At 65.5% G+C, this 18,802-nt stretch overlaps 2 protein-coding genes across 4 annotated transcripts; one reads left to right on the plus strand and one right to left on the minus strand.

The window, feature by feature from the left end:
- The first annotated feature begins 2,766 nt into the window (after positions 1-2,766).
- Positions 2,767-9,333, plus strand: MOV10 (Mov10 RNA helicase). Its single transcript, XM_074925420.1, has 22 exons — positions 2,767-2,957; positions 3,944-4,040; positions 4,158-4,306; positions 4,390-4,628; positions 4,708-4,948; positions 5,200-5,316; positions 5,409-5,562; positions 5,641-5,795; positions 5,919-6,095; positions 6,191-6,338; positions 6,420-6,581; positions 6,656-6,759; positions 6,951-7,048; positions 7,140-7,259; positions 7,336-7,438; positions 7,617-7,740; positions 7,812-8,003; positions 8,114-8,188; positions 8,301-8,426; positions 8,527-8,615; positions 8,708-8,825; positions 8,901-9,333. Exons 1-21 carry the CDS (start codon positions 2,824-2,826, stop codon positions 8,820-8,822), a joined length of 2,919 nt encoding a protein of 972 aa, XP_074781521.1. The 5' UTR covers positions 2,767-2,823; the 3' UTR covers positions 8,823-8,825; positions 8,901-9,333.
- A 330-nt stretch (positions 9,334-9,663) lies between these two features.
- On the minus strand, positions 9,664-18,513 carry RHOC (ras homolog family member C). 3 transcript variants are annotated; one of them, XM_074925429.1, is made up of 5 exons: positions 18,386-18,513; positions 11,251-11,408; positions 10,931-11,051; positions 10,527-10,657; positions 9,664-10,407 (listed from the first exon to the last, which is right to left on the minus strand). In XM_074925429.1, the coding sequence occupies exons 2-5, from the start codon at positions 11,404-11,406 to the stop codon at positions 10,234-10,236; spliced, it is 582 nt and encodes a 193-aa protein (XP_074781530.1). In that variant the 5' UTR covers positions 11,407-11,408; positions 18,386-18,513; the 3' UTR covers positions 9,664-10,233. The 3 variants fall into 3 exon arrangements, with proteins under 3 accessions (XP_074781530.1, XP_074781529.1, XP_074781531.1); XM_074925428.1 differs by lacking the exon at positions 18,386-18,513 and adding an exon at positions 17,194-17,261; XM_074925430.1 differs by lacking the exon at positions 18,386-18,513 and adding an exon at positions 11,695-11,778.
- Between the last annotated feature and the right edge of the window lie 289 nt (positions 18,514-18,802).

An 18,802-nucleotide genomic window follows, 5' to 3' on the forward strand; every position in this document is an offset into this window, starting at 1 on the left:
TCCCCCGCCTCTAGGGGGGAGGTTGAAGGGGCACTTGTGTGCCTTTCTCAGTCAGAACTCAGAACGTGGATTCGCTGTGGAATTAAACCCTTTTGGGGAACTCCCTTGGCTTTGTTTGCACCTGGTTACCTCTGGCCTTCCTGCACCTTCTGGTTTTTAAACTGGCTGGTGTCTTCCTATTTTTAAAAACACAGAGAAAGGGGGTGGGCAGCTAGGGATGGGACTGGTGTGCATTACACTTCACGTTTGTTTTGCACGGTAATACCACAAAATAAGTGTGTCTATCCTTTGTGAGAAGTTTTGTCTAAATAACATACATTTGTATCTGCTGTTGAGACTGGCCGTTGGTCCTGCAGGCCGCCTCTGTACCACGCAGTCTGGCAGAATACACTGCTCTTTCTTTTAAAGCCATTTGTGTCAGTTCGTGCGTGGTCTCGCTTCTCTTGGTGCCCGATGGCAGCAGATCTGCAGGAGGGGGGGAGTGTTGCCTGCAACCCCCCCCCTCCCCAGTGATGCCCCCACCCTGGCACCCGGAGCAGGGAACTGGAGGCCTGAGGGCTCCCAGATGGACAGAAAACCAGTCGCTCAGCTCTGATGGAGCACTTCACCCCGGGGAAAGCGGCGGGCGAGGTTCCTCCGCTCATCACCTGCGCCCTGCTGGGATGCACCCCGCCTCTCCGTGTACCCCTCCTCTCCTCGCACCCATTTTCTCCTTGTGCCCCTCCTCTCCTCTGCTGGTGCTGCACAAGCGGGACTGTCTGGAGGATCCGGAGCTGCTCAAGGACAGGGCTCTGCCCGCCGGGTTTCCTCCCTGCACGGGCGCCGGGAGGAGACGAAAGGTTACGTGGGTGCGGGCCCGAGGTGCGCGGCCCTGGTCCAGCCCCGCGGGCGCCGCAGCAATCCCAAGAATGTGAAGCCGCAGCGGGCCCAGATAAAGCTGGGCACACAACGGGGCTTTTATCTGCCTCAAGGCTGGCCCTCTCCGGGTTACACTGTACTTCGCTTGTTCCGGCCTTAAGAGCGGCTCTATCTCTTTGTTCTTGTCCAAATCTTTAGCTAATCATCCTCTGGGCCCCGGCCTGCCGCCCAGCCCTTCTCCCACACCAGCCTTCTCTGCAGCTGGCCCAGCCCCAGCCCCTTCCCAGCCCTCAGTCCTGCCCTGGCCCCCAGAGGCAACCTAATCCTCCAAGCCACTGGCTACTGTCTGCTGGAGACCAGAGGCTTCAGCAGCGACTGAGCCCAGCTCCAGCACAGCCTGTCCCGGGCTGGCCCAAAGGCAAAGCCCGGCCCAGGTGAATCCCAGCGAGCCGGGACTGGAGCCTGGCTGGGCCGGGGGAGGCAGCGCCAGCCCAGGGACCGCAGCCGGGCTGCCCAGCGGGGAAAGCGTTTTCCTCTGTTCGCAGGATCAAAGAGCAAACAGAAGGATTCACGAGCAGCCTCTCCAGAGGCAGCAAACCAACTCTACGACTCGGAGTTCTAAGGCAGGCGTGTTTATTCCAGCCGGGGTGCAAGGGGATTGATTTCTCCACAAGGCTTGCACACCGTCGCTGGCAAGTAGCCAAATATTTCTTACAACAAAACATACACATTCACTAGGAAGGGCTGGGTTATTACAATGAGTTCGGGGAATAGGTGTGATTATTATAATTATTCAAGGGGAGAAGTACTTGATCTTCACAGCGTCGGCTCTCCCCGGGGCATGCGCTGTTAAGCAAAAATCCAGATGTCTCCTTCGCTAAATGGGCGAGATCCTCCTCTCTAGATAGCATCTCAGAGTCCTTTTGTTCAAGTTTAAGTTTGCCTAAGTGCCCATTGAGGGCTTTGCTTCTGCTATCGGCGAGCTGTCCTTTTAATTCATACCCCCGGGCTGCCTGCTACTTTCTCATCAGAGCCAATCCCCGAGCTCTCTGGTGAACCCCAGTGAATCCACAAAACAAGTCTGGACAAGCGGGATTCTTAGACAACGCTCAGAAATCACCAGACTTTGCTATAAGTAAATAATCTGCAAGGAAAGTGGTCGTTTCTCTGTATCAGCACCCCTGTTTTCCAGGGCTCAGAGCAACCCGCGAGGGGCCCTACACTGTCACAGCCCACCAGCCACCTCCAGGCAGCGGCGGGTCAGCAGCAGAGCCGGGGGCAGAGGAAAAGCCACCCGAGCTCGGGGGGGGACAGCACCTTACCCCCGCAGCCGCGGGCCGCACACGGCGAAAGCGCCGGGAGCGGCCCCAGGGTCCTGAGCCTCACAGCAGCAGGTCGGGGCTCCCCGACCCCCCCAGGCAGGCTGGAGGGGGGCGGCGGGGAACGCAGACCCAGAAAGCAGCTCTTCCCGCTGCCGCCCTAATTCTAGAGCAGCCGCGGAGCCGTGGCAGCGCTTCCCTCGGCACTGGACGGGGCGATGGGCCTGGGCAAGCCCCCTCCCCGGCAATCGCTGCCGGGGGGTGACAACCAGCCCGCACCGCTAACAGTGCTCGGCTCCCCCCGGCCCGCAACCACGGCCTGCCTCGGGCGTGTGCCCCTGGCTCTGGGGCAGCCCTGCGGGGGGGGGGGGCGCCCCTCGGGGTCCCGCCAGCCCCCACCCCAGCCCCCCGCACGCAGCCGGGGCAATTGCCGGGACCCTCAGTGGGGTGAAGACCTCGGGCGGGGCTCCCCCCCCGGGCACGGGCCGATGCTGCGGGCAGGAGCCGCCCCCAGCCCCCCCGGCCCCGGCCGGGCGGGCCCGCAGGGTGCACGGCCCCTTTCGGTTTCGTTTCTCGCTGCGGAGCCAGTCCCAGCCCAGCCCGGCTCGGCTCGGCTCGGCTCAGCTTAGCTCGGCTCGGTTCAGCCATGCCGCGGTTCAGCGTGGCGGAGAGCCGGCAGTGCGGGGATCAGTTCGTGCGGTTCCTGCGGGACACGGGCCGGCAGCAGGAGAGCCGGCGGGACGCGCTGCGGAGCATCTACAACCAGGAGTTCCGCGGGAGGTGAGAGCCCTCGCCCAGAGCCGGCAGCCCCGGCCCCCCCGGCCAGCAACACCCGTTCCCCTGGCCAGCATCGCCCATCCCCTGGCCAGCAGGGCCAGTGCCCGGCCACCATCACCGGGCCCCGCCGGCAGCGCGGGGGCTTCCCGGGGGGGCGCCGAGGCAGCTCCAGCCCGGAGCGGGTGTGAGGGGCCCCCTGGGGCGCACGTGGGGCCGTCGGGGGCTCCTGCATCCCCAGCCTGGGCGGGATGGGGGGGGGCTGTGCTTTCTGAGCAGCGGGGACCACCTGGACCAGTTAAACCCGACCGCAGGGGCCGCGCATCCCCCAGGCACGGCTCAAGCAGCAGCATCGCTGGGGAGCCTCCCCTGGTGCCCCCAAGCCCCTCCACCCCGCCACAGCCCACCTGGGACGCCCCCCGGCCGCTGCCTGGGCACGGCCTCGAACACCCGCTGCCCGCCACGCTCCCCTCCTCGCCCACTGGCACGGGTCACGCTGGCCCTTGTGCAACGTCGCCGCTTTAATCCTTGGCAAAGCCGGGGTTCAGCCCGCCGGCGGGCGGGGGGACGTGCCCCGGGGTGCGGGAGGAGGCACCCGGGGAGGCATCGCTGTGGGGGCACAGGGGCCGTGCCTTCGGGGAGCCCCAGTCCGTGCCAGCTCAGCCCCTGGGGCTGGGGGGGGGCTGACCCCTCTGGACAGGCTCTTCTGCTGAGGATCTGGGGAAGGGGACATGTCCCTGCCCTGTCGCCGCCCGTGCGACAGCTGGAACGGCCACGCCACAGCGTGGGGCGGCTGGAGCAGCCCGCGGGGGTGTAACAGGGGCCGGTGCAGAGCCCCAGCCCTCCTCCCTCTCCCGGGGCAGAGGGGAGTCCCCAGAGGGTCCCACGCCCCAGCCTCAGTGCCCCTCTCACCCTCCCTTCCCGCTCTCCTTCCCTCTGCTGCCGCCGCCCCTGGCAGCCCCGGCAGAAACGTCCCTCCCTCGCCTGTGCAGGACCGATACCAAAATGCCGAATTTCTCCTGCATCCTGTACGCGCTGAGGGTGACCCACCGGGCGCAGGTGAACGGGGACTTGGTGCACTTCAAGAAGGTGAGGGAGGCCCCGGGCTGGGGCAGCGACTCCGGTGCCCACTGGGACCGGCTCTGCGGGAGCCCCCGGCCCCTGGCAGGACCCTGGGGCCACGCTGATGCCGGTGGCTCCTCGCAGGAGAAGAGGCGCGTGGTGGTGGCCGACCAGTACCGGAGACCCCGCGGGAACACGACAGCCGGGAACACGACAGCCTCGCCGTCCACAACCACCTCAGGGCAGCAGCCCAGCTCCAGTCCGCAAGCGCCCCAGAGCCGCGCCAAGAAGTGGTACGACCCTGCCCACGCCTGCGCCGGCACGGCCCCGGGGACCCCCCACCCCGGCTGGGGGAGCCTGACCCTCCTTCCCGCAGGGCCCAGTTCATCTGCGGGAAGCACGGGGTAGAGATCGTCTCGGATCACGACCAGGGCAATGGCCGCATCCGCTTCCCGGTGGTGCCCGGCAAGGCCCGCACCGTCACCGTCCTGGTGCAGAACCACGGGGCCGAGGCCGTGACGCTGCGGCGGTGCCAGCCCCGGCGGCGCCTGCGGGAGTTCTCCTTCACAGACGAGCAAGGGGTGACACAGGGCCAGTCCCTGCTGCTGCACCCAGGTAGTGCCCCGGCCCCTGCCCCGCACCCTGCCCCGCTGGGGGAGATGCAGGACCCAGCTCTTGCCCCTCTGCCCCGCAGGCAGCTCGTACCCCATCCAGGCGCGGTGCCTGGCCACCTGCAATGGCTACTTCCATGCCGTGGTGGTCTTCGAGTTCACCAAGGAACCAGACAAGCCCTTCAGCATTGGGCGCTTCATCGCTGCCATCGCTGAGAGCCAGCTGGCCAAGGACCTGGGGCCCTCGGCGCCTTTCCAGCCTTACCAGGCCAGCCTCCAGCAGCCCGTCACCATCATCACTGAGGATGGCATCCCCCCTGACAGGTACGTGACGGGCATCACCCGCTGCCATCCTGCACGGAGGGCTCCAGCCTGCTCTCCAGCCAGGACAAGACTCAGCTCCTTGGGACCCGGCCGCTGGGCACCCCGGCTCTGCGCTTCATCCCCGTGCGATGGCTGGGGACAGAGGGGCTGGGGACACTGGGGAGGTTGGGGACACCCTGCTTGCCAGGGCCACGGGTGGTTGCTGCCTAGGGGGATCCCATCCCTGTGGCACTGCTGTCCCCTCCATCCAGCTCCCTGAAAAACCAACTGGAGAGCGAAATCCCTCTGGACACCTACCAGTACCCGCAGAGCCTCAAGGACACGATCCTGCACGGCCCCAGGGCCAGCTCGGGCTGGGCCACCATGCAGTGAGTGCCGAGGGGTGGGGGCAACCACCTCCCACCCGCTGACCCTTGGCCAAGGTGTCCCCAGGGCACGGTGACATCCCAGCTGCCTGCAGGTCGCTTCTGGAGGCCCCTCTGCAGCCTGAGAACTACCAGCAGAAGTTCCAGCTGCTGCTGCACCTGGAGGAGATCCAGATGGAGGTGGACATCCGGCGCTACGACATGCAGGACGTGACCATGGTGCAGGACAGGGCGCTGCTGGTCCTTGACGTGCGTAGGGGAGGCCGGGGGGACGGGGGGTGCCGGGGCTCCCCGGGTGCCCGCCATCACACCGGCTGTCTGGAGCAGGTGCCCGGCGTGGCCGAGAGCCGCCCGTCCGTGCTGAGGGGGGATCACCTCTTCGTCCACCTGAGCAGCGAGCGGGACCGCTCCCCGCTCGTCCAGTACAAGGGCTACGTGCACAGTGTGGAGCTGGAGAAGGTCCGGCTGGGCTTCTCCTCCAAGTGAGTGGTGTCAGGGCCCCGGCAGCCCCGCTCGGACGCGCCGCAGGCCGGGCACGGGCTGGGAAGGGCCGGGCCGGGCGTGGGGGAGCGTCCCCGTGCCCTGCTCACACCGCTCCTTCCCAGGCTGCAGCAGAAGTTTGTGAACAACCTGAAGTTCGACGTGACCTTCACCTTCAACCGGCTGCCGCTGCAGGTCCGGCACCGGGCTGCAGCCCTGGCCATGCAGCGCGGCTTGTCCAGGCTCCTCTTCCCCTCCGCCTCCTGCCACCAGTCCCTCTTCACGGGCACCTTCCAGCCCCGGTGAGTCCCCGTGCCTGCGGGGTGGGAGGGGACAGACAGACGGATGGGGACGGGAGGGGACGGGGACCCGGCACGCTCAGCCTCTGCTCCCGCAGGTGGTTTGACCGCAAGCTGCAGGCGAACGAGGAGCAGTGCAGAGCCGTGACACACATCGTGACAGGGATGTCTAGGCCAGCCCCGTACCTCATCTTCGGCCCCCCTGGGACCGGCAAGACGGTCACTTTGGTGGAAGCCATCAAGCAGGTGAGTGGCTGATGCCCAGGCCCAGCCCCAAGCCCACCCCAGCCCGTGGGGCTCAGTGCCATCCCCCCCGCTCCCCCCTAGGTGTGGACGTGCTTCCAGGACGCCCGGATCTTGGCCTGCGCCCCTTCCAACAGTGCCACAGACCTGCTGTGCCAGCGCCTCATCAAGGACATCGCCCCCCGCTACATCTACAGGCTCATCACCAACTCCAGGAACTACAAGGAGGTGCCCACTGATATCAGGGTAGGTCCTGGCACCCCGTGGTACGTTGGGGGCCCCCGGGGGGAGCAGGGTCCCACTGAGCACCTGGGTTTCAGCTCTGCTGCAACTGGGACGACGAGCAGAGCTGCTACGTGTACCCCAGCAAGGAGCATCTGCAGCGCTACCGGATCCTCATCACCACGCTGGTGACCGCGGGAAGGTCAGAGGGCCGGGGACTGTCCCCACCACCCAGGGCGGGGGGACCCAGGGGCTGCCTGGCAGCAGGCTGGGGTGCGGCAGCGGGGGGAGGAGGGTGGGGAGCAGGGGAGAATGAGGATGAAGGTGAGGGGAGGAAGGACAGCCAGCCGGGGGCTGGAATGCTGAGGCAGCCTCCCTCCACCTCTCCCCCAGGCTGGTGTCAGCCAACTTCCCCCCAGGGTATTTCACCCACGTCTTCATCGATGAGGGCGGCCAGGCCGTGGAGCCCGAGAGCGCAGTCGCCATCGCGGGTGAGTGCTGCCCGCTGGCCGTCTCAGGGACCAGCGTCTGCGTGGCTCGGGGACCCCCCCGTCTCCCACTGAGCTCCTCCTCTGTGCCCAGGGCTTCTGAGTGCCATGGACCAGGAGACCAACCCCAACGGGGGGCAGCTGGTGCTGGCAGGAGACCCCCAGCAGCTGGGCCCCGTCCTGAGGTCGCCGCTGGCCATCGAGCACGGCTTGGGTGAGTGGGGAGAGGGGTGGGAGCGCCGCTGGCGCCCGGGGCCTCGCGGGGAGCCACAGGGTCTCGCTGGGCGCAGGCACCTCGCTGCTGGAGAGGTTGATGCTGCACAACCCCCTGTACAAGAAGTCGAGCGGAGGGTACAACCCGCAGTTCGTCACCAAACTGCTCTGGAACTACAGGTGGGGACGGGGCCGCTCCGCTGCGCGCGGCTCGGCGCAGGATCTGTGCGTGCACCCCGGGCTCCGGCTCCCCAGAGCCGAGCCTCGGAGGTGGGAGCGCGCCCGCGGGGTGCGCGGTGCCTAGCGGGGTGCTGGGGACACGTGGCACCCGCCCCGGGCACTGTTCTGCCCCTGCCAGGTCCCACGAGACCATCCTCAGGATCCCCAACGAGCTCTTCTACGAGAGCGAGCTGAAGGCCTGCGAGAGCGACGAGCTCGACGTCCGGAGCGTGTATTGTGCCTGGGAGGAACTTCCCAAAAAAGTGAGGGGGGCAGCAGGGAGGGGGGGCCCTGAGCCGCAGGCAGAGCTGAGCCCAACACTCGCCACCCCCAGGGCTTCCCCATCATCTTCCACGGGGTTTGCGGGGAAGAGCAGAGAGAGGCCAAGAGCCCCTCGTTCTTCAACACGGCGGAGATCGAGGTGCTGGCTCACTACCTCAAGAAGCTGCTGCAGAGCCAGGGCAAGGGCGGCTGCCCCCGCGTCTCGCCCAAGGAGGTCGGCATCATCTCTCCCTACAGGAAGCAGGTGAGGGGCAGGGACGGACAGAGACCCCCCTGAGGGACACAGGGGCGGGTGGGCAGCCCTGGGGCTGGCTCGTCAGGGTGGCTTCATGCTGCGTGTGTCCCCCCCCGCAGGTGGAGAAGATCCGAAAAGCCATCACCTCGCTGGACCCCGTCCTGCGGAGGCTGCCGGACATCAGCCTGCTGAAGGTACGGACCTGGGCGCGGGGGGAGAGGAGCCCACCCCGCTGCGGGCAGGGGACCCCCGCCAGCCCCAGCCCGGGGGTGCTCCGCGGCCCCTCAGCTGCCGCCCCCGCCCCAGGTGGGCTCCGTGGAGGAGTTCCAGGGCCAGGAGCGACGCGTCATCCTCATCTCCGCCGTGCGCAGCTGCAGCGAGTACTTCCCGCTGGACGAGACCTTCAACCTGGGCTTCCTCAAGAACCCCAAGGCACCGTGCTGCTCCCTGGGCACCCCCCGCTGCCCTCCGCTGCCTGCACCCAGGGCGGGCTGGGCGGGGGCCGAAGCCTCACCCCTGTTTTCCTTTTCAGCGGTTCAACGTGGCCATCACCAGGGCCAAGGCTCTGCTGATCGTGGTGGGTAACCCGGCCGTGCTCAGCAAGGACCAGCACTGGCAGAGGTGAGCCTGGCCCCCGCCCTCCCCGCTGGGCCAGTGCAGGCAGCGGGGCCACTGCCCCCCGTGCCCGTGCTGCCCTCGCGCTGCGCCCGCAGGTTCCTCGGGTACTGCAGGGAGGAGGGCGGCTACACGGGCTACCCCTACGAGGACGAGAGCCCGGCCGAGGACGGCCTCGCCGCCGACCTCCACGCGCTGCGCCTCGGCGATTAGCAGGTGAGCGGGACAGGGCTGAGGGGTGCGGGTCCCCCCCGCCTCAGGGGACAGCTCTGCCACGGGGATTCTCTGCAGGAAACCTGCCTGGGAAAGGAGGAGAAGCCCCGTGGAGCTCCAGCACCCCCCAGCCCGCGCTGGCCTGCCTCTGCTCTCCCCCGGTGCATCCCCGAGCCCATGGCAAGGGCGTCCCCGCGGCCTTCGCTGCCAGGGACCGGGGCAGCCCCCTCCTCCCGCAGAGCAGGACCGCGCCAGCGCCACCCTGGGACCACTCACCATTTTTTAAAAGTTTTTGACACGTCCGTCTCAAGCCAGTTCTCTGTGACTGGTCTCACCGTTCAGTGAACGGCTTCAGCGAGAGACCAACCCCCAAAGAGCATCTCTGGGTGCGGGGGAGCTCAGTGCTGCTGCGGAGGGCAGCGGGGAGCAGGCAGTGACCCGCCGGGCGCAGGCTGAGCTCCCCGCCAGGCCCGAGAGCTGCCACACTTCACTTTTGCTTCCCTGGAATAAAGGTTTAGAGAAAAATGGTGTATTGATGTCGTGTCCTGGGGCCCTGCCGCCGCAGCTGGGGGTGCGGGCGTGGGGCCAGGCGTGCTGCAGCCCTGCCCCAGGACGGCTCCAGGGGAGGGACTGGGCACAACTGGGAGCTCCCGCCCGGCCCTTCCCACGTGAGCTGCTCCCAGGATCTTGCCCAAGGACACGGTGTCCAGCCCCGATCCTGCCCAGCAGCCAACACAAGAGCGAGCCCCCACCCTGCAGCGCAGGGATCCAGCCCGCAGGCAGCTGCCTGGACCAGCATGGGGGCACAAGGGCCAGCCAGAAGGATGCCACACAAGCGGAGTTACCATTACTAAAATACCAGTTTGCATTTATTCTCCCGATTACACCATTCGGTTTACCGGTGCCAAGCCCGTGCCCGATGCAGACTGGAGGGCGGCGCCACCGGCAGAGTCCCGGGCGCAGAGCACTGCCGGCCCTGCACGCAGACGGGGCCCAGAGCTGCCCCGGGCAAGTCTGTGTAAATCGCCGGCATGTGCTGCCCGCACAGCCGAGGGCCAGGGCCGCGGGCGGGTCGATCGCCCCGAGGGCCCGGCAGACCCCAGGCGCGAGCTGCAGGCAGCAGCCAGCGGCACCTCCCGCAATCCCCAGGGGAGAGGCAAAAACGGGGAGATCAGTACAAAACGGGGCGACACGGGGAGCTACACAAATGCCCGGCCCGTAGTGAGCAGAGGGGAGCGAAGGCACCGGCCCTGCAGCCAGGCAGGGACACTCGGCCGGCAGCTCTCGGGCAGAGGGCTGGGGACAAGGTCCTGGCACCACCAGGGCCCGCTTCGGGCAGCGCTCCCTCCCCACGCGGCGCAGGGCAGCCGGGGGCTGGCGCAGGCAGCTGCCTGCTGGCCCCCCGGGCTGCTCACAGCAGCGGGCAGCCTCTGCGCTTCTTGTTCTTCCGGACCTGCAGCCCTGCGCGAGTGGCCATCTCGAAGACCTCCCGCACGCCCTCCTTCGTCTTGGCCGAGCACTCGAGGTAGCCGAAGGCATTGATCCTGTTGGCCATGTCCCTCCCCTCCTCCGGCTTCACCGGCTCCTGGAAAGCATAAAAAAGAGGGTTCGGAAACGGGAAAACAGCAGCGAGAGCAGAGCGACGGCCCCCGGGGCGCCCAGCCCTCGGCGCCGGGTCCGTGACACCCAGGGCTGCCCCCCCACCTGCTTCATCTTCGCCAGCTCCCGCCGCGTGTGCTCGTCGTTCCGCAGGTCCTTCTTGTTCCCCACCAGGATGATGGGCACGTTGGGGCAGAAGTGCTTCACCTCTGGCGTCCACTTCTCGGGGATGTTCTCTGCAACGAGCACGCGTGGACACCCCTGAGCCAAGGGGCTGCTCCCCCCCGGCCCCCTCGCAGCCGCGGAACCGACGTTGGGCTTTTCCCGCAGGAAGGGGGAGAGCTCGCCCCGCAGCATCCTCCTCTCCCACCGCCTCCAGCAAGTTCCCAGCATTTTCCCAGAGCGCCCGCAAATCAGGAGGTGGAGGGGAGGGACCAGCATCCCCCAGAGGGGCAGCACCCCCAGTTCACCCCGCGCTGTGGGAGCCCCAGGACCCCCTCGCTCCCTACCGAGGCTGTCCGGGCTGTCGATAGAAAAGCACATGAGGATAACGTCCGTGTCCGGGTACGAGAGGGGCCGCAGCCTGTCGTAGTCCTCCTGTCCCGCCGTGTCCCACAGGGCCAGCTCCACCTGCGAGGGGAGAGGGACGCGGCTCAGCAGGTCAGGGGCGGGCAGGTTCTTCTTCCTCAGTTATAACTTACGGTCTTCCTCAAACTGGGACAGGTTCATGGTGACCCAGAAACGTGGGAGCCGTGGGGCTCCCCCGAGCGCACCCGAGCTGCGTGGAACGACCCACGTGGCAGCGCCGGCACCCCACGGCGGCCCTTACCTGCTTCCCGTCTACCTCTATGTCGGCAATGTAGTTCTCGAACACGGTGGGCACGTAGACCTCGGGGAACTGGTCCTTGCTGAAGACGATCAGCAGACACGTCTTTCCGCAGGCACCGTCTCCCACGATCACCAGCTTCTTCCTGATGGCCGCCATCGCTGCGGGGACAAGGGTGGCTGAGCGGGACAGAGCAGCCGCGGGCAGCCCACGCTCCCGGCCCCGCAGCCTGCGCAGGGGGCACCGGGCACTGGCACCCCCCAGCGCCAGCAGCTGGTGACCGGCAGGACGGAGGCTCAGCTCCAGCCCCGCACACAGCCCGCACGGGCACCGGCGCTGCGAGAACCAGCCCGACCGAGCCGTTCGCATCCATCGCCGCCGACCACCACGCTGATGCCCCGGGCAGTGCCGGCGGCTGCGGGCGGCACCTCACGCCAGGCAACGAACCGTCCTGCCCTCCCCCTGCGCCGGCAGGGAGGCTCCTGCCCCAGCCATCCAACCCCTCCACGCTGGGCCACCACCCCGGGCAAGTGGCTTTTCTGACGACCTCAGAGTCACACGCACCCGCTGGTTTTATTTCGGATTATAAATTCCTCAGGGCAGAAACTGTACTCCGGGTTTCACCCAGGCACGCTCGCCAGCTCCCAAATAATCCGATCAGCAGCAGGAACGCGCTGAGCCGAGCTCTCAGAGGTCGGGGCGGGCGAGCACAACCTGCGCGCCCGGCACCCAGCAGCGGGCTGGCCCCGTCCCAGCCTGTGTGACAAAGGAGCCTTTGCCACACAGCGACCGAGAGCCAGCGCTGGCACCGGCGGCGGGGGAAGCTGCCAGCCACCGCTCAGCAAACAGAGCCGAAACCCCGCAGTAAAGGAGGTTGCTTTCTGCCCCGGGGAAAAGGGATGCAGTCCTGGAAGTAAAACTATGCCTTTGCATCCCTGAGCTTCAAAAGGGGATTAGAGCTGAGCCTGGGAATTACCCAGGACGATGGCACAAAACTCCTGCCGTGGTGCCCAAACGAGGCATGAGAAAATCAGCCGAGGCGGGATCACATCCCTCCCTGACCTCGGGCCCAAAATCTCTTTCCCATCCCCAGCCTCCCACATGCCTCAGTGCAAAGAGCCTGACCCAGTCCTCACGCGCCTCTGGCACATCACCAGCTCGCTCTCCCCGCAGAAACCGCGGGCAGACGCTCACTGATGGCTCAGGGTTTAATCCCGGGAAAGGTGCGCGCTGCTCTGTGGGCTGGGGGAAATTAGAGTTGACCAGGATGGCTCAGGAAGGTGGGGACGCTCCAACGTCCCCCTCCAAACCCCCCTGGCTGGTTTGGGCTTGGAGCCTTGGGGAGGTACGTGGGAAAGAACCATGTGGGAAGGACGCGCACAGCTACGCCAACGCACCCAGCTGCAAGCGCTGGGAGCAGGTGGCACTGGGATGGCACTGGGATGGCACTGGGATCACCAGCCATCGTGAGCCTGGGATTTAACCAGAGCCTTGACACCTTAACAAGGACCCTGCGGGGTGATCACACCCACCCCCCGTGCCAACGGGAAAGGGAGGAAAAGAAAAACCCGAGTCAGGCTGCATCGTAATTAGCCGCAAGTGAAGGATTAAGAAATTAGGCTCAGCGGCTGACTTGCATTTCAAAAGCAGGCTGAGGAGAGCTCCTCTCATCTGCACGCTCAGCAGGTCACCGCTGAGCTCCTGCCTGGCAGAGACCTGCCCAGGGCTCACACCAACCCCGGGGGAGTCTCGGGGACCACCCCAGCTCTCAGAGATCAAACTGCCCAACCGTGTGGTTGGGGCAAAAGAGAGAAAGGCTCCACCCGAATCCAGGCCAGACCCTGCCAGAGCCCCGGCGCTTCACAAGTTATGAGCACTTTGGCTCAGAAGCCAAATGGTTCATGGTGCTGAGTGCTGTGGAGCCTTTAATAAAAATAGTAATTTGGCACTTGTAAAGTGAGGAGGATGAAGGGCCGTGCCCAGCAGGATCCAGCACTGCCCGGTCAGGACCCTCGGTGTTAAGCACACATCCCATTGAGCAGCACGTCTGTAAAGAGGGTGAGCAATTGATGAAACACTAAAGTTGAAGAAAAAACTTAAGAGTGCCCAAAGGGTCCCACTGCCGGGGGCTGAGCGCAGAGGGGAAACCCCCCGGCACGGCTCCCGGCCCCTTTCCTTGTGCCCCCCTGCCCCACGGCTGCCTGGGCCAGGGACGCCGGTGGCGCCACACACGGGCAGCCAGCCAGGAGCTCATCCTGAGGAGACGTGATGTTTGTGTTAGAGGCAGATAAAAGGGCTGGAGGACTCTGCTGTCTCCGGCCCACTTGAGGAGGAAAAGCCCTCAAGGACAGCGTATCCCCGGGGTCACAAGGAATGCATCCCCCCCATGCAAACCATCCTCATCCGACCAAAGGCTCGTCCCCTCCCCACCCGTCATCTCCACAGCACGGGGAAAGGAGAGCAGCTCGTGGGCAGAAAAGTCTATTTACTTAGACAGAAAGTTCCTTTGTCCACAACAAAATGTGATTTGCTGCTTTGCGACTCCGTATCTCAAAGATGAAGGGGGGAGAAAGGCGGTGTGGGACGCGCCGCTATCTAACCCACACAGCGCGGAGACGACACATCTGCAGCGCCAGGAACAGCGGCTGCCCGGGGACACAAACACTCCCAGGAGACATCGAGATCTGCCCCGTCTGCCGGACGTGGGACCTAAACCAACACCAACCCGTGTGGTTGCCAGCTCCGCTCGCCAGCCTGTGTGCCGGCCCGGCCGGGGCCACGGAGATGCCCCAAACCCAGCCGGGTCGCCGCTCCCCAGGCTCCATCCCACGGCCTCCGCTGTCCCCCCTGACCCGGCACGGCCCCGGGCCCCAGCAGCTCCCGAGCCCGGCGTGGTGCCGAGCGGTGACTCAGCGGGCAGAGGCACTGTCCCCACCCAAAATCTCAGCACAGCTCCTTCCATTACTCATGAGAGCGATCCATAAATAGCCCATTACTAATCCAGAGCTGGCGTGCAGAGGCGAGCGGGGCAAGGGGCTGCGAGAAGTACGTGCCTCGGTGGCCAGCTGGGCTGGCCCCATCCCTGCCCTCGCCCCACGAGCTGGCCGGCACCAACACCGGACACCGGTGGCACTCGCAGACCAGCTCCCCGGCCAGGGGATGCTCCGACCCTCGGCAGGATGAGGCCAGGCCCTGGGACAGGGGAGCCCGACACAACGGGCTTTGCACCATTGCCAGAGCAGAGAAAAGAGAGTGGAAAACGTGAGCACAACTTGGGGAGGACAGTTTTACTATAACAGCAGGCAGGCAAAATGAGTAAAAAGATGCAGCCACCCCCATCAGACACGGAAATTCAGATTTTAAACTCTGCCAGCGTTAACCACCCCGAGTTACAGCACAGGCTGCCCAGCCATGTCGGCCCATACAGCAATCGCAGTTTTGGGGTGTGAGCAGCACTCGGGTGCCTCACCGGAGATGCCTCCCCAGAGACAGAGAAAGGGAGCAGCAACTTCGTGCCGGCATCTCCGGCAGCGCGGCGCTGCCCAATCTGCCGCCAGCAGGGCCCCATCCCGAGCAGGCAGCTCCTCCTGCACGCCCAGAAACTGCAAAATGAAACCAAAATGCTCTGCTTTCCAAGCGGCTATTCTAAAGCCATCACCATGAAACCAGCCGGGGCTCCAGGACAGCCCTTGCGTTACTGCCCCCCCCCCGCCCCCCAGCTTTGTCCCTCAAAATGTGAAGTTCCTGCTGAGCAGGAAAAGGGGAATTCCTCCGGGAGCAGGATGTGTCCGTCATCCAGTGTCTGCTCCGGGATCTCAGGAAATGGCAGAGAAAGGCATTAACGCTTTGAAAAAATCCTCAAACTAGGGACAGAAATCTTTCAGCGAGTCTCCTTGGCAAGGCTCGAGCTCCCCAGGCCAACAGAGGGGTTTTGTTCTAAAGCAGAAATTCCCAAGTGCTGCCACTGACGGCTCCATCCCGGCCGGACCTGTCACACCACCCATCAGCAAAACCAGCTGAATTTCTGTGCTGGCCACAGCCCTGGCCAGAGGCACAACCCCCAAGCCTGGGTGCTCAGGGAACAGCCAGCCTGCTGCTCCCAGCCCTGGACCCTGGAGCACAGGCACCCCCCCGATCCCCCACAGAAGGAAAAACACCGCTTTGAACAGACCGAGATCTTCCCGGTGCTGCTGTGTCTTCAGCTCAGATAAATATTTCAGTGGTTTAACAAACAAAAGCATCCAGAGTGCTCGGCTGGGCTGTTTTGATTTAACTCTTGTTTGGGAAGGAGCTGGGCGAGCGCAGCACAGACCAGGCTCAAGGTTAGAACAGCCACGAGGCGTTTAACTGGATTCAAAAACCCCAAAACACGCCTCGGGCTCAGGCTGGGCAACCTGTAAAACAGACGAGGCCTGAGGCAGCTCCCAGCATCCAGCGAGCACGGAGCACCAGCAGGGAGCTCAGAAAATGTTTTCTGACCAGTGCAGCCAAACCTCCACTTCTAAACGTGGCCGTGTGTGTGCACAGGGCTGCTGCCACCGCCGAGCGCGCCAGGCGAGGGCACCTGGGGACAGGGCCCTGGAGAGCCGCCACCGGGCAAACGGGAGCCACTTTGGGCAGCCACAGGCCACCACGGGCACGGCTGGAGCCCCAGGGGCTGGGGGAACGGGGGTGCCTCCCTCCAGGCCCCCCCGGAGCAGCTCTCCTCCCTCCCTACCACGGTCAGCACAAGCAGGGAACCTCCAGAGCGGGTGTCAAGGCCACAGCTGTCCCCAAGTTCAAGTAACTGGATGGGGACAGAATGACAGAGGCACACGGTCACCGGAGGCGTCACTAGCAGAAAGCCCCACAGCGCTGTTCCACAACAGAAATGGGTTTAGCTGGTGGGACTTGCTGGGGCAGTGAAAAAGGAAGTAAACTTCCAAACTAAAATCAGACAGGTTCGCCCATCGAGGGGAATTTAATCTGCTGAAACATCCGAACCGTGGCCAAGGCAGCACAGGACAAGCGTCCCAGCAAGCGTCTCAGATATCCGAGGGACCCTTACACAGACGCAGAAGACAGTTCCAAACGGGGCTGAAGCCAAAGGGAAACACCACGGCCAGGCCAGACGTGGGGCTCGAGCTCTGAGTCGGTGACAGCAGCGCTGGTTTGGCCGCGCAGCAGCCCGCGGGCAGGCCAAGCTCTGCGTTTCTGTGCGGCACAGACCAGCCTCCAGCCTCGCTTGCGCCAACAACCATCGCTGACACCCAGAGCACCACCCACCCCCGCCAGCAGCGCCGGCTCCGGCTGCGCGGGGGCTCCGGTCCCGCTGCCAAACCTGCCCGGCACCCGGCACCCGGCACCCGGCACCCGGCACCCGTCTGTACCCACCCCCGGTAAAGCTGCCTGAAACCTTCTTAAGACCTAGAGCTGCCACATCCAAGCGACGAGCGATCATCAGAGAAGGAGCTCAAACTCCCTGCTTAACGTTTTCGACCTCAGCAGTTTCCTTCCAAACCGGCGAGCTGTGCTTCGGGCCGAGCCGCCAGCCCGGCTTTGCAGCACGCCCCAGCGCAGAGCAAAGGGCGAGAGCCCGGCGCCAGGCGCGGGGCAGAGACCCGGGCTGGCTGGTTTCCACCGCGAAATCCCACAAAAACAACCACAAGCAAAACAGAGGAAGGGACTTGGAACAGAAGGATTTGAAAGCCTAAACACAGCTTGAAGCACAGGCTCCCGAGCTTTGCGAGAAAACGCTGCCTGCCCTTACCTCTGTTTCCAGAGGCCACCACGCCACGTTCATATTCTACCTCCCGCGGGAGCAACGGCCTTCAGGCCCAGGGCAGCGCAAGGGTCTCGCCGAAAGCTTCGGCCGAGGTGCCAGAGCCTCGGCAGACGCCTGTCCTTGTGCAGCGCCTGCCTGCCCCTGCCCCAGGGCCAATCAATATTTGCTAATACATTCCTTACTTTTCATGTCAATACGCCTCTCCAGCGCAAACAGCAAGTTAGGAGGTGAGCCTGGTTAAACGCTCCCGATAACCTGTTGGAAGACAGTGACTTGGCTTATTTTCCGCTTAAAAAAAACGTTTCCCTGGAGAAGCTGCAGCCGTCAGGAACATGGATTCAGTTTTAAAGCCCGTAAAATCTCACACAGCCTCTACCTACGCTGCTTGTAGCGGGGATGGAGGAGCTGAACAGAAATTGAAACTGTCCGGACACCAAAAGGCACTTGGCAAAATGAAAATAAAATTAAAGTGGCCTCAGTGAAAGGCAGCCGGCCAAAGCCGCGACCTCCCCGCCTCTGGTTTCACCACCCAAACGCTTTGCTGGCGATCCGGCCCGGGGGCTCAGCCGGGGCCCCGCTCCCAGCCCACCCCCCCGCAGATGCTCCCCGCCAGGCAGCTCGGAGCCCACGGGGGTGTCGAGGGGCCGGGGCTGGTTTAGGGGGGCTGGCGGCCGCCCCGAGACTCTGCTGCCAGACTGAGTGCTGGGACGGGCGGCGCAGTCATGCTTTTGGAATGCTCCCTTGCTCCTAAGACATTACACAATTATTTCTAGCACACACACACACCCCCAGCCCCCCTAATATAAACGTTTAAAAATGAGCTCAGCAGTAAGCAAAGGGAACTTTTTTCCTTTTTCTGAAGAAAACCCGGAGCAGCCGCTCTGCGAGCGAGGTCGCACACGGGGGCGCAGCCGGAGCGGGGGCTGCGGGGAGGGCTGGGGGTCGGGGCAGCACCCCCCGGGCTCACCCCCCAGCCCGGCCCGGGTCAGGCACTGGCCGGGAGGAGCCGCAGCCCACGGCCGCCCTCGAGGAACGACCCGAACGGCCGCTGCCCCGTCCCTGCCCCGTGCCCAGGGACCCCCCCTCCACCTCGGGAACACCCGCCCCGTCCTGTCCCGCTGCGCCCCACCCAGCCCGGCCGGGGCACCCGCCCGCCCACAGCCCCCCAGTAACCCCGCACCCCACCAGTAACCCCGCACCCCAGCTCCAACCCCACGCGTTACTAGCACCCATAACCCCGCACCCCACCAGTAACCCCAGACCCCACCAGTAACCCCAGACCCCAGTTGCCCTGACCCCTCGGCGCCCCCACCCCCAGCAGCGCCCCCCGCCGCCCGGCTACCCCAGGCCCCGCACCCCCGGCCCCGCCCGCACCTCTCTCCGCCGCCGTCCCGCTCCCGGTCCCGGTCCCAGCCCCGGCCCCGGCTCCGCGGCTCGGGCGGCCCCGCCCCGTCCGGGGACGTTCCGCGGCGGGCGGGGCGGGAGCGCTCCGAGCCGGGCTCAGCTGAGCCGAGCCTCGCTGGGCCTGTGCCCCCTCCCCGGCTCCGGGGACACCCGCGACCCGCCGCTGGTTCCCCCAGCCCCGGCCTGGTCCGGCGCTCCCCCGGTTCGGTGACCGGCGCCAGGCGGGAGCGGGGCGATCCCGGCGCCGCTCCCAGACCCCCTCCGCGCTGGAGCAGCGGCAAAGCCCGGCCTGGGCCTGACCCCCGGGCAGGAGCCCCCGGCCACGGGAGCAAATCCCCGGGAGACGTGGAGAGCTTCCCCCGGGGAGGGAATCACGGCAGCGCCGGG

This window comes from Athene noctua, chromosome 23 (genome assembly GCF_965140245.1).
Source record: "Athene noctua chromosome 23, bAthNoc1.hap1.1, whole genome shotgun sequence".
Lineage (NCBI taxonomy): Eukaryota > Metazoa > Chordata > Aves > Strigiformes > Strigidae > Athene > Athene noctua.

Bases quoted from the DNA above. Each gene is read 5' to 3' on its own strand.
- MOV10 (XM_074925420.1), top strand. From the start codon at position 2,824: ATGCCGCGGTTCAGCGTGGCGGAGAGCCGGCAGTGCGGGGATCAGTTC. The intron at 7,260-7,335 runs GTGAGTGGGGAG...CGCTGGGCGCAG, and splicing joins GGCCATCGAGCACGGCTTGG to GCACCTCGCTGCTGGAGAGG. The intron at 8,004-8,113 runs GTGAGGGGCAGG...CCCCCCCCGCAG, and splicing joins TCTCTCCCTACAGGAAGCAG to GTGGAGAAGATCCGAAAAGC.
- RHOC (XM_074925428.1), bottom strand. The intron at 11,052-11,250 runs GTAAGGGCCGCC...CTCCCCTCGCAG, and splicing joins TAGAGGTAGACGGGAAGCAG to GTGGAGCTGGCCCTGTGGGA. The intron at 10,658-10,930 runs GTAGGGAGCGAG...TGCTCGTTGCAG, and splicing joins CGACAGCCCGGACAGCCTCG to AGAACATCCCCGAGAAGTGG.